The following is a 13,628-nucleotide window of genomic DNA, read 5'->3' on the forward strand; positions in this document are numbered from 1 at the left end:
GATTTAATGTCGGTGCTATTTATGTATTGCTGATAAGAAGGTCACCACGGACATTTAATGATGCTGCTAAAACACCGAGCAATCAAATACAATTTGATTTGAAAATTTGAAACTGGCAGAAACATGTCAATAAGCCTTTAGAGAATTACTATTTGTTTACTGTATTATGGTGTAAGATATTATATGATATGATAATGTTCAGTTTGGTTGACATTGCCGTTGTACAGGTAAAACTAATACCATGGTTAAAGTCACACCAACAACTAGATGTACAAAATAAATCATGTTAATAAATAAAAAATGTTGGTGTTTCACAAACTCACACAAGTGCGTGTGCATGCACACTATCTGCATATGATATGCTCTTCTCTTTCTCAGGGAGGCGGGGACTGTCCGGAGATGAGCATTGGCGCCATTAAGATCGCCTTGGAGATCTCCTTGCCGGAATCCTTCATTTACGTTTTCACGGATGCCCGTTCTAAAGATTACAGGCTGACTAATGAAGTTCTGCAGCTCATTCAGCAGAAACAGTCACAGGTTTGGATATTACTGTGTTATAAAGTATATATCGTATAGTTCTAGAGATAATAGTTCACATTGTAATATATATTGTATATGCGTCCGTAGGTGGTGTTTGTGCTGACAGGAGACTGTGATGACAGGACTCACATTGGCTACAAAGTTTACGAGGAGATTGCCTCCACCAGCTCTGGGCAGGTTTTTCATCTAGACAAGAAACAGGTCAACGAGGTAAGAGCATCACTGAAGGAGGGAAGGACGCTCTCTGGTCACAGCATTCACATCATTTCAGCGCGGCCTTGCTTTGTAACCAAACCGTGTAAATTAAATTATAGGAGTATGTATTTAGCCGTGTCCATGTACAGGTCTGGAAACAAGATCAAATGAACGGGAAATATTTAATTTATTGATGTATACTATAGCTCTTTTTAACCTTTCCAAGAGGAGTAAATCAACAGTCAGGAACTGGGCAGTGGGTCAAAGTCGGATGTTTGAATCATTCTGCTATTTTATTACAGTGCGATAAGGGTTCTTGTTAGTGGAGAAACGAATTAAAATCTTGTAAAGCTTTAGATAAGACTTCATGAGAGTCCTTTACTATTTTCCCATCTTTTTTAGTAAATTAGAAATGTCAATATTAAGTAACACTTAATGGGGAATGGGGAACGTTAGAACTATCCTGATGAAAACTTTGCACATTTTGAGGGGATGACCTTTTGTGCCGCTGAGGAAGTGAACGTATCGCTATCTAAATTGGTAGCTTATTTATGTTTAAGATTTGCAAAGTGGACTTTTTTTAAATCTTTGACCTTTACTAGCATCTATATCATAGTAGAGACAATCTGCATTCGCCACTCTATAAATGGGTTTCTGCCTTCTCCACACTTCTTTCCCCTGGACGTAGGTTCTGAAATGGGTGGAGGAGGCCGTGCAGTCATCCAAGGTCCACCTGCTGTCCACTGATCACTTCAGTGCGGCCAGCAACACTTGGCAGATGCCCTTTGACCCTAGCCTCAAGGAAGTCACTGTGGCCCTCAGCGGCCCAGCACCTAACATTGAGATAAGAAATCCCCAGGGTATGATAAGTGTTAACTTATGTCAGTGTAATTCCAAATTATCACAATATGATAATATGAAATATGAAAATGTGTAATACCGTTTGGTGACATAGAAATGAAAATAAGCCTAAGAAAAATAACAAATGCAGATCTTCCAATACAGGAGAAGTGGGCTCATTGAATGGTTGGTGGAGCATGACAATTATTTAAATATTTCCTTACGGTCGCCGAAGTTTTCAGATTTAACCCATCTGAATGTCAATGGGAGTTTTGTAATACTGCTCTTTCCAGCTGTTAGAAGGCCAGATAAGGGAATAAATACCAGTGAGTCTTGGATAAGCAGCATGGAAGTTGTAAGATTTGCTGGTGATGGACAATCTTACTAAGCCACCTCATGTTGGGTCTCCCTTAACTTTATTCCTCTATATCTATTAATAAACTTGCCTAAAACCTATGCATTTCCCCTAAATTACTTAAATACTGATATTGCATATATTAGGTCTGATTGATGTTATAAATATGAACATAGGTCTATGAGTATAGGGGTTGGGCCGATGAGACGTTAAGGAAATCATCATTGAGGTCCTTCCTCTGCCTGCTATGTTGTTAGCATGTAAATAATAAAAACACGGATAATGCAAAATCAAAATACTAATATAGATTGTAAAAGCAAAAAGACGATCAGATCTTGGTGTCAGTCTCTCTAAATCAGAAATAATCTTAGACTATTTTGATTTAATATTTCCACAATCACACATGAAGAGTTTGAAGAAGAAGAGAACATTTTAGAGCTCAATCGAGGACACACCAGAAATAAGTAATGTCGGGAGGACTTGATTCATTACAATATTATCTGCAATCCACTAATGTAAGAATTGTTGTTTCATTAAACCTACTGTGTACTGTAAATGCTAAAACCACACTGTATCTTGCATCTATATATGTTTACAACATTCATTATTTTGTATGTACAGTAACCTGTGAATAAACATCTGGCCGGTTGCCCTACAGGAAAGCTCATGGGGACGAGCGACGGCCTGACTGAGCTTCTGCACATTCCCAACTCTGCAAAAGTCGTCAACATCAAGGACCCGCAGTCTGGGATGTGGTCTATCAAGGTAAACATTTCATTCTGTCAGGGAAGGTGTGTAAAATTGCAGTCTTCTTCTAGCAACTTTCAGGGCTGAGCTGTCTTACTGCAAATACTTCAGTAGTGTAACCTTGAAATGAGGTCACAACTCAAACCGTCTCGGGAGGGAGCTGAGCCCTCGTGGAAGGTTCTTAGGGTGAATTACTGCAGTAATATATCAGATGTTGAGATAGTTAAATGCTAAACATTTAACTGTCTGCTTAAAGCATCTCCGAGCAAACGAAAATGTAATTGGAAAGCGTTGAAGGGAGTTGCACCCTGCCGATGAGATAATACCAAAAAGATCACACATTTGACCGCCTGCATTGTGAAATGCCAGATGTTTTGAAAAGCATTTTTACCTGAGTGATTTGTGGAAGACGCCCATGCGGCCCCTGTATCCTCTGTAGACTTCTTTTGGGACACTTTTCCTCATCTCTGCAAAACCGTGTAACGTGTTTAACAGGAGAAGACATAACATGGAAAACTGTGTCATCTCGGAGTTTCCTTTTCAAGAAAAATGTAGTTTTGAGGAGAACAAGATTTGATTTTCAGTGTTTTGTTTTGTTCTCATAGCAGACCTTTTTATAGTTTCAGATTTTTAGGTTCAGATGTTTGGAATGCATTTTTGGCCTCCATAAGACCCTTTTTTCGGTTCTGGGTACTTGTCGGGGATAAAAGATGCTCAAAGATGAAAAGTGCTCCTCTCTTTACCATAATCCTAAAAAAACACATCAAAAGTCTTTGACTGAGGTTCTATTCAGAAATGGTAAACTGTACCACTCTCCTGTTCCTCTGTTGCCTCTAATTTAACATCACGAGTCCCTCTCCGTCACTTATCTTCTTTTCCTCATGCGTCTTCCTCCCAGCGAATTTACTCCTCTAATCATCCCCCTCAGAGAATCTCCTGTTCTCTCAACTGCCGGCAAGTTAACCGCAATGCTCTTTCTGCCTTGCAAGCTAAAAATACCCCCCTCTCATCTGCCGCCGTGTTTCCCAGGACATCGAAGGAAATGTGGATAAATACTTTTGGGGCGATTCACTGTCCTGCCATGCTGTGTTTCAGTGAGGCTAATAGGACACGACACACCAGTCTAAGAACACATAAGTGTTATGAATGTGAAATAAATTATGTATTTTTCAGTTTCTCACATTTAGATATGATACCAGGTGTACAGACAAACAACTCAGTTACCCTGTTGTCCGTTTCTTAAGTCAAAACCCTGCCACGTTTAAAAAAAAAGAAAGAATTTAATTTGTGTTTGTGCGTTGTGGTTGTGTGAGACTGCATGTTAGAATGTGTGTATGTGTTTGAATATGTAAGAGATCCAGGTGAGACTTCTTACTGTACTGCAGTGACCTCAGTGTTGATGAGTACGTCTAAGCTCAATTGAATTGTATTTCCAAGGATAGTAGTTTGGAAAGGCTGTAATTTTAAAAGCATGCTAACAACTCAAAGGATGAGCGCCGGTAACCCGCCCTCCTCTTGGGTCCGTGTGCCTTTTGATATTTAAAACCAAAATACGAAAATACCTCCGCTTTCGTTCTAAATCCGTAAAACGGAGGTGGGCGGTAACCGTTAAACCGGGAGTATGTTGATTTTCACAGTAAGAATCAACGCAACGGAACGTTTGTATGCTAGAAATCCTCCTGCGATGTTAACAACAGCAGTGGACGAGACGTGGACTCACTAACACGAGTGTGACACTGCAGAGATGGAATGTGCTTTACCCAGATGTTGGTGTACTGCAGGACAGTGCTCTCAATAAGTTGCCACAATTTTTCAAGATGGACTCAAATGCCTGATCGGTGTTACAAGAAGACATTGTCAGCACGTGTTATATTGATCTCTTTCATCTACTTGTAAATAGGTCAAATATAGAATGTGAAATGATGCCATGACCACCATGTTTCCCTGTTGGGGTTGTGTGCTCAGGGTGATGGGCAGTGTTGGGTTTCCTCCACACACAGCGTTTGGCCAAAAAGTTCAGTTTTGGTCTCATCTGACCAGAGCACCTTGTTCCACATGTTTGCTGTGTCTCTCACATGGCTTGTGGAAAACTCCAAACAGGATTCGTTATGGTTCTTTCAACAGCAGCTTTTTTATTGCCACTCGTCCATTAAGTCCAGATTTGGGGAGATCTCAGGATAAATGTGACCTTTGACTTTGGTGATGATAGAGGAAATTACTCAAATGTACAACTAGAGAGGATACTAATACTGTATTTCCAGTAAAAAGTGTATTGTATTTCAAGTAAAAGGTGTGCAGACAACCTGTCCAAACATCTACAACATATGTATATCTTCTACATTCCAGTGTCACTGAACTGCAATCTTATCTACATATTGAAGGCCATGTTCATCCTCTCAGTTCACGTTCACAGTTTTCAACAGTTTTAAAACACCCTCCTGCCAAAACAGGCTTCAGCAGACCAGTGTTATTTGCGGGAAATACATTGCTCGTGTGTCCAACGTGCAGTTAAGAGCAGTAGCATTGTAGCAATGAAGAAAAAAGAACATATTAATCTCTTTATTGTTCTTATCTAGTGAGAAAAAATGTAAAATATTCTAGATGTAAATTATTCTAGAGTAAAAATGTCTGAATGCCATACAAGGCAAGTCATTTTCCTCAAACCACAGCATTTGACCAACATTATATCAAGTCCTAGTTGCCCTTTGACCTCTCGGGCTAATCATTCAATTTAGGATGGAAGTGTGACAAATAAACCAAAATAAATTAACCAAAACTAAATAAATATTACAAGATGTGTACAACAATGGTTGTAAATTTGCAAAGTAACCCTAAACATCACATAAAATAAGCATTAAATACATCTGTAATAATCTGGATAAATAACATGAACACAATTAAATATAATTAAATCTACAGTTTAAATACACGTATTCTGCCACCTACTGGTAGAGATCTACACGTTTAATCTGCGTATCATTAAACTGTCTCTGCGTTTACTGACGCAACACAACAAGAGCAACAGACCAGGAGTATTATTATTGATTATTATTATGATTATTATTTTCTTCTAATGTTACCCTGATAACCGCGTGCATCGCAGACGGATTTCTAGCATACAAACGTTCCATTGCGTTGACTCTTACTGTGAAAAGTAATATACTTTCCGGTTTAACGGCTACACTTTGTATTTTAGTTTTATAGGCAAAAACCTAAAAGGGATTAACAGAGTAAAAAGTTGTCAGTTTCTCTCGTTTTGTGGTTTTAAACGAAAAACCAGAAAACGGCCGCCCACTTCCATTTTAGATTTAAATCGAAAAAAACAGAAAACTGTGGTATTTTCATTTCGTATTTTTTACAGTAAAAGGATCAAAAGGTACACAGGCCTTATATAAGGTTTTCTGGTGTGAAGACAGTAGAACGGTATCCTGCTTAACACACAACAAAGCATACAATGATTTTAATAATGGGGGAAAAGAAGCATCACAGTAAATATAAAGGACCAAATGCATAGAAAACCAACCTGTAACAATGATTTTGAACTTTAAGTAAAATTTATTGGTATATGTAAAGGAAAGTCAAAGCACTTTGTATCATCGTGATATATAAAATCCATTAAATAAATGTAAAGTAATCTTTAAAGAATTTTAAATGAAATAAAATGTTCACTTCAAATGAGCTACAATTCAAAATGGTGTTTCTAGGTCAGTTTTCTAGCAAATAAAACCACGCACAGTGACAACTTTAACTTTACAGTTCTCTCTTTGCATGTATTCCAAAGGATGACATCTGAAGGTGTTCAGAGTAAAAATCTGTATCGGTGGTTTGATCCGGGTTGTACTCGTGCTGAATGAACTGTGTGAGGGTGTATTTAAGCCCGGTCAATTTGGGTGTGAAATTGGGAAATGAGTAGCTGTAATGACAGGGACCTTTCCTGTCTTTGGTAAGTGCGTGACCTTTAAAGGTTCTCTCCCCTAATAATGGCCTACTTTACAACCAACTAATCGCCCGAGGTAATTCCCAGGTAGCCATTAGAGCACGTTTGATGACCACAACATGTATTGTTTTTCAGGGGTAGCATTAGCATTTAGCATTGAAGGCTGTGCTTTTGTCCTGGTATTGCTGAACTGTTTGAGTGATTTCATCTCTAGCTTGGTGTGTGTCTGCCTAAGTGCACCGCTCTATTTGTGTTTGTTGGTTTTCTTGTTACAAAGAATTCAAGTTGATGTCAGTTATAACTCAGTAATTAAAAATTACAGTAAATTCACACATACTCTTTCATTTTAGGTTTTTGCAAATTACAATGTAGGTATGCAGGCCTCAGCATTGTGAGTCAATGTCTGTAACACCTCCAAGGGGGGTTTTACCTAAGATGAGGAGTTTCCACCACTCACCCACCTATATTTCATTGTAATTATTCTGTCTCTGTTCCTCCGAAGCTTCAAAAGACCTTCATGCGATGATCACCGCATGATGCACTCTTTGATTATAGTGGTCATGTTAATGTTGTTTAATTAAAGCAGGAATGTTTGACTTAATGGGTCATCTCTGGGTTGATGATGTCTTGCGTGCTTGGGTGTTTGACAGTCAGCCATGATTTACTTGTCTATACATGCAGGCATGGTTAAAGCACAAAAGGCTTTTACACAACAGTTGTGCGTTGTCTGTCATTTGGATCACTCACTTCTGCCTTTGATGGAAAATACTGTTCTTTTCTTGTTGTATAAAAATCAGAATCATGTGTCAGCCGGGATCCGAGCAAATCGATTTGTACCAACATTCTTATACTACCTTTCAGGACATATACTGTATGTACGTAATATATTTTTCTCCCTCCTTTAATACAGACCTCTAGTGAAGGAAGACACTCAGTCCGTATATCAGGTCTCAGCACCATTGACTTCCGAGTCGGGTTTTCCAGAAAGCCCACCCTGGACTTTAAAAAGACCTCCAGTAGGCCAGTACAAGGTCAGTGAGGTCAACCGCACCGACTGTGAAAAGAGACGAAAAAACGCACAACCGTTTGCTTTTGTTCACCTGTTGTGTTCACGTATATTTCCCAGCTTTTGGATTGTACAGTATTTCATACCGTCTTTCCAGGTATTCCCACACACATCCTTCTGAACACCACTGGGCTCTCACCTCCTGCTGTGGCTGACCGGGTCGAGCTCTTGACAATCAAGGGTGACGTGATCAAAACGTTGCCAATCCGTTACTTCCCCGGCCGCGAGCCATTCGGCCTCTGGAACATCACAGAGTTCATTCCCCCTAATGAGGCCTTCTTCCTGCGAGTGGCGGGATACGACCGGGACGGTTTCCTGTTCCAGAGAGTCTCCAGTGTTTCTTTCTCAAGCATTGTACCTGGTCAGTGATGTCACCCATATTCAAATATGTGGCGTTATTTAGTGATTTGATAGATGCGTTTGTTTTGCATTGATCTCTTTTTTAGATGCCCCGAAGGTGCTGATGCCAGCCACGAGTCATGGCTATTACCTACAGAAAGGATCTGTCCCCTGCCAGGTAGAGAGCCTGGTCCCCTTCACTTTACGCTTCAGCAGGGATGGAAGACGACTTGGGGAGGACCAGCTCTTCAGGTGAGCAGGGCGCATTTATAAGGCTGTGATGAGGAATACACCTGTTTAAGTCTTAGCCACCTTTGAAGCATTTCAGAAGATACTTTTCCACACGTTTATATGAGTTGTATTCAGTAGAAATGTAACTGTCTCCCTTTTGATTCTAGTGAGTCCAACAATGCATCTTGGTCGATTGCCCAGGTAACTGTAAAGGATGAGGGCTACTACGAGTGCACTGCTATCAGCCGCGCTGGGACAGGAAGAGCTCGTACCTTCCTCGACGTCTCAGGTAAGCACACGTACCGAGACAAACACCGTGTCGGAGGATGAAGCAGCCAACTTATTCAACGGGTGTGATTACGTGGAAAGGCACAAATACTTACAGCTGACTTTAATCTACCGATTCATGTTAAGCGGAGGTTGAGCAGAGTTTTGTTTTTTACTCGGTTCAAGGTTTCTTGATGTGGATCACGCACTGAGATGCATGTTGGCAGAATTTATGTAGCTTTAAGAAAAATCCAACCCAAACATTGCATTGTAATCCATACCTCAGAAAAATAATGTCATGGAGTTTATAGTATGAATTGTGTGCTGGATTTGTAAGTAATGGGATTTAAATAAGATATAAGACGACACACATACAAACCTATAAAACAGTAATAGTATAGTTTAGGTGGCTGTGCTGGCACGCTGGTGCACCCTTCAGGCAATTTAGGCACCACAATGATGAATGCATAACAATTTATGATCTCATCGAGAAATTCTCAAGCTTGCGTGGTTGTCAAAGCTTTGAGAACGGACCAAACCAGTGGGCTCATGAAATGATTTACACTTTTAATATCACGGCCCTGATATTGATTTTTTTACACAACCCTTTGCATTTTGAGGGCCCAGAGCTGACACCACATGAAAAAAAGTCTCCTCATCCAAATTTTGCTTTCCAAAAAAGTCTTCCGGCTTTGTGAAATTCCCTGGAGCTCCATCAACATGATGGATGCCGAGCAGAAAGGAAGAAGGTGGAGTGCAGAGAAGTAATTGAAAGACGCTTTGGGAAACATAAGAAGGAAAGAGGGAGCCAGGGATCTGTGTAATATCTGAGCGTAAGTCATTATTGTAACGCTCCCACAATGTTCGCAGTCCAGAGGTGGAGAGGAGACGTAGTTTGTCCAGGTCATTTTCCCTATGAAGTCTCTAAAGTATGGCGAGTAGGTTAATCCTTGAACAGTATGACAGCCCTCCACACTTCAATACATAGAAAAACACACATGAGATCCACTCACCTGCCAAAGTTATGTCATCCTAATCCCAAGGACCCATGGTGAAATCTCCAGCATCCTCTTTGGACCAGGGCCAATACCTCTGCTACCTCTTCTCCTTCTCTCTCCTTTTCCCTGAAACAAGATTGATGACGCAGTGAGGCCAATGGGATTGTTGTCAACATTGGAGAGAGAGGAAAAGACAGAGATAGTGGAAGACATAGAGAATTAGGATATGAAAAGGACCAAATGAGGACATCCATATAAATGAGGGTTTAAATTGCACACATCTCACATTAGCTTCATGTAATAGCTTTTTAAGAAAGCAAAAAAAAGCACTGGTTTGGACTGCATATAACATGATGTAGCCATAATCTTCTTTCATTCGATCCTTGCATCCTGGTAAACACAAAAATTGATGTTCCTTCATAGATTTTCTATGAACTAAATGTAAATTTTGTTTACTTAGCAACATTATGTCAATAATAAAGTAAATATCCTCATTAGTTTTATTTATTCATAGCATTATTTCCTCATCCTTCAGAGCCGCCACCAGCCATCACAGTCGAGGGGAATGTGACAGCGTCTCCCGGCTCTCGCGCCGTCCTCACCTGCCACGTCGTCAGCACGGTCATCTTCAACCTCACCTGGCTGCGGGGAGGTCTCGACGCCCGCCTGGACCCTCGGGTGCGCGTCTTGACCAACCTTTCGCTGCAGGTGCCCGCTGTGACCCCAGATCACTCGGGCTGGTACGAATGCATCGCTATAAACGAAGGAGGGATGCAGGCAGAGCGAATCTACCTCACTGTGCAAGGTGAGGAGTGCGTCTATGACCACTGTCATAGACCACAGTTTAATGTGTTGTATGTGCTTGACTTTTCTTGTTTGTGAATTCACACCCTGGAGGAACGGGACTCTTTTCAAACACACATTCCACTATTAAAATTCATCATTGTGCCGCAAGTGCCCCCACCCTCCTTCCTCTCCCAGCTCCCTATAATTCACACTCATGCTTTATGAGACGTGTGAATATTATTTATGCGTCCCTCTCAGGCAATGCTAAAGTAGAGTTTTCCATCGGCAGAGAGCTCTCATTGTCCTGCTCCTAACCCCTGACTGACACTGAACGCTTTGTTGTACAGAGTATCTCTTGCTGTCTGGGCAGCACTACAGAGAATCCGTCTGAGCTTGAACAGGAAATGCCGATGTAATAAAGCAACTATGACCTGTCATTAGCAGATGATTTCAGCCAGAACCAATTGACAAGGATCCAGGAGGTACAGATGGTTGAAATAAAGTAATTGAGAGCAGCAAAGAAGCTTTGTTTTGCCTAATCCAGTCCAAATGGACAGTATTACTTTGTTATACAACCATCAGTCCCAGAAGAAGTTGATACAAAAACCATCTGCCGCTTAGTGTTGCCTAAATCCCTCATTGTATGTGTCCTTCCAGCTCTTGATGCTTTGAAACCAAAACATATTATTTATTTTGTAGAACAACAAAGAAATTATTTGACTTCTCCTTTAGCTGACTTTTTTTTCTATCTGACCAATTTTTCTTGTGTAATTCAAAAGTTAGCCTTGATTTTAAGAGAACAGAACAAGAAATTGCAGGTGTAATACCAGTGATGCAGACGGGGTTGGAGCTCTGTCATTTGGCTTGACTCACTGACACAATTGACCCTAAAACATTTTTCCCGGTTTAACTGCATATTTTTCTCTTCATACATCCTCAACCGCTCATCATTTTTAACATGATCTTGTCGCTACTGTTTCCTTCTTATTATTTTCTTTAACCAATTTCTTTCTCCTTATTATTTTCGTGGCCTTATCTCTTTTTCTCTCTAAAACATCTGTCAGCAAGACCTTAGGGTTTCCTAATTACCCCCTGGTCAGACACATCCTAGTTATTAGCCTCACTTTGAAGTGAGGAAATCTACTGACATCGGACAACAACACTTGGACAGAACACAGTGGAACTTGTTCTACATGGCCACGTGCCAACAGAAGAAAACCCCAAAACGCTATTGTGGATGCATATTTTTGACGAAGAGGAAATAGTCAGAGAATAGGGGAAGTTGAGATGCCAATGAACGTGAATGAAGACGAGCGAGGCGGGACGGAAGAGGCGAACACGGAGCAGGTGACGAGCACTGTGCTGAAGAAAGGCTTCTCTCTGAATCCTTCAGGCCGCTGCTGAGTCAAGGTAGAACAATGTGTCTACCTTCCCCCTGACCTGGGCCCCTCAGGGGTATGAGGGAAGCAGAAATTGAGAGGAGAGGCTGGAGTGGCTGTAGATAAAGATGTTCTGACGCGCTTACTTTTGATCTTGCCCGAGTCGTACAATCAACACACTAAAAGCCTGAGGCACTGAGATTAACAACAAACCGGTTGCAGGGTTTAGGTACTTGTTTTTGTGTTAACAATGCAACACAATGAGTTGCTCGTCGGCATCTTAGATGAGCACTAAATGATATTTTCTTGTTTGAGAAGTGTTCTGTTTAAGATAAGTTGTCGCACTGTATTTTCTATCGGTTGGAAAGGTCAGAAGCTGCAGATAGAAATGTTCAGCCATAACCTTTGTTTTTACGTATGCATGTTCTTGTAGTGACTGTTTTCAAACAAAGATAAGATAGAGCTTTAATGAAGTTCTATCTTATCTTCTATCTTTACCTTTAGAGGTGCCCAGAGTTTTAGTAGAGCCCCGGAATCAAACCTTTGCAGCAGGAGAGGAGATGAGGATCAGATGCTCTGCCAGCGGCTATCCTCCCCCCCGTCTGGTCTGGACCCACAACGACAAGTTCATCATGGCATCCAGCAGGTGAAGTCATCTACTTTCATATGACTGTGTTTCAGGACTTTTTTGTGTTTTACTTCTTCCGTCTCCTATTTATCCAGTCAAGCTTCCAAGCGATCACGCTGAAATGTAATGGTATTTTGCGTGTTGCAGACACAGGATGACTCCTGATGGCACACTAGTTATAAGAAACATGGAGACAAAGGACGCAGGAGTGTACGGCTGCCTGGGCAGCAACAAGGCTGGAACCGATACGATGTACTCCATCCTGACTTACATTGGTGAGCAGCACATGTATCCATCCATCCGTTAACTAAACCCCTTTATCCCTGGACAGTCACAGGGAGCTGGATTCAATCCCACCTGACATCAAGGGAGAAGCTCATTACACCGTGGTCAGGTCACCAGTCAGCCGCACATACAAACATAGATACAGGCAACTGTTCCAGCTCACATTCACACCTTCAGGCAATTCTTCTCTCTGAATCTTTTGGACCATGGGAGAGAAGTGTACCGGCCGTTACAAAAGGGGCGTCTATCTGTTCTCTATATCCTGCTGACGTTCTGTCTGTTCAACAATCATCCTTCACTAGAATCCCCTGTGGTGACAGTCGCTTTGAGTGATCTTCTCATCGGCATCGGAGAAACCACAGCGATGGCCTGTTCAGCGTCAGGAATCCCACAGCCTGAGATCTGGTGGTACAAAGGTAACGCCTGAGCGGAAGAAGGAAATATACAAAAAACATATTGGCTGATTCAACATGCACGAACTAAGAAACTAACACCATGAAAGAACATTAATCGCTCAGCGGGGAGCTTAAAGTTACTCAGTTTAGTTTTCCCCACACAATCCACATAAGAATTAATCTGACTCCACTGTTGTTTGGTCTCATTACAAGGTGGCGTCCAGCTGCGTTCATCATCCTACTTGGACGTGGACACGTTCGGAGGTTCTTTGACGATTAAGGAGACCCAGGATGTCGATGCCGGAGATTACACCTGCGTAGCTGTCAATGCTGCTGGCTCCTCTTCAGGAAAGATCTCCCTTGATGTTGGAGGTGAGCGCGCTTTGCACTAATCAGTGTCTTGTGCAACCGTACGGTAGATTCCAATCTGCAGACTGAGGAGTTTGAAAGTAATGGAGTCATTTTTTTGTTTCTTGTGTTGCAATGTTGCTACAGCTGGCTGTTTCATGGTATGCTTCTTTGAACCGTAAATCCTAAACGGTCAATGAATTGGGTGTTGTGCCTCATAGCATACACTAGCGTGCAACGTCTGTTTATAATGATATAAACGGTACGTTGGTGCAGTTAATGAACGGTGCAT

The 13,628-nt window shown here is 41.3% G+C and overlaps 1 protein-coding gene across 2 annotated transcripts in view; it reads left to right on the forward strand.

Annotated features, from left to right (window-relative positions):
* The window catches only part of hmcn1 (hemicentin 1), a 64,755-nt gene that overhangs the window by 12,308 nt on the left and 38,819 nt on the right, over positions 1 to 13,628 (forward strand). For both annotated transcript variants that reach the window (XM_040183962.2, XM_040183963.2), the window contains 13 exons: positions 379 to 537; positions 628 to 750; positions 1,424 to 1,595; positions 2,589 to 2,695; positions 7,525 to 7,645; positions 7,778 to 8,041; positions 8,127 to 8,271; positions 8,418 to 8,539; positions 10,051 to 10,320; positions 12,185 to 12,326; positions 12,456 to 12,583; positions 12,896 to 13,009; positions 13,202 to 13,360. In XM_040183962.2, the coding sequence (XP_040039896.2) occupies positions 379 to 537; positions 628 to 750; positions 1,424 to 1,595; positions 2,589 to 2,695; positions 7,525 to 7,645; positions 7,778 to 8,041; positions 8,127 to 8,271; positions 8,418 to 8,539; positions 10,051 to 10,320; positions 12,185 to 12,326; positions 12,456 to 12,583; positions 12,896 to 13,009; positions 13,202 to 13,360 (2,026 nt within the window). The remainder of the gene's footprint in view (positions 1 to 378; positions 538 to 627; positions 751 to 1,423; positions 1,596 to 2,588; positions 2,696 to 7,524; positions 7,646 to 7,777; positions 8,042 to 8,126; positions 8,272 to 8,417; positions 8,540 to 10,050; positions 10,321 to 12,184; positions 12,327 to 12,455; positions 12,584 to 12,895; positions 13,010 to 13,201; positions 13,361 to 13,628) is intronic.

This window comes from Gasterosteus aculeatus, chromosome 8 (assembly GCF_964276395.1).
Source record: "Gasterosteus aculeatus chromosome 8, fGasAcu3.hap1.1, whole genome shotgun sequence".
In the NCBI taxonomy this organism is placed as follows: Eukaryota; Metazoa; Chordata; class Actinopteri; order Perciformes; family Gasterosteidae; genus Gasterosteus; species Gasterosteus aculeatus.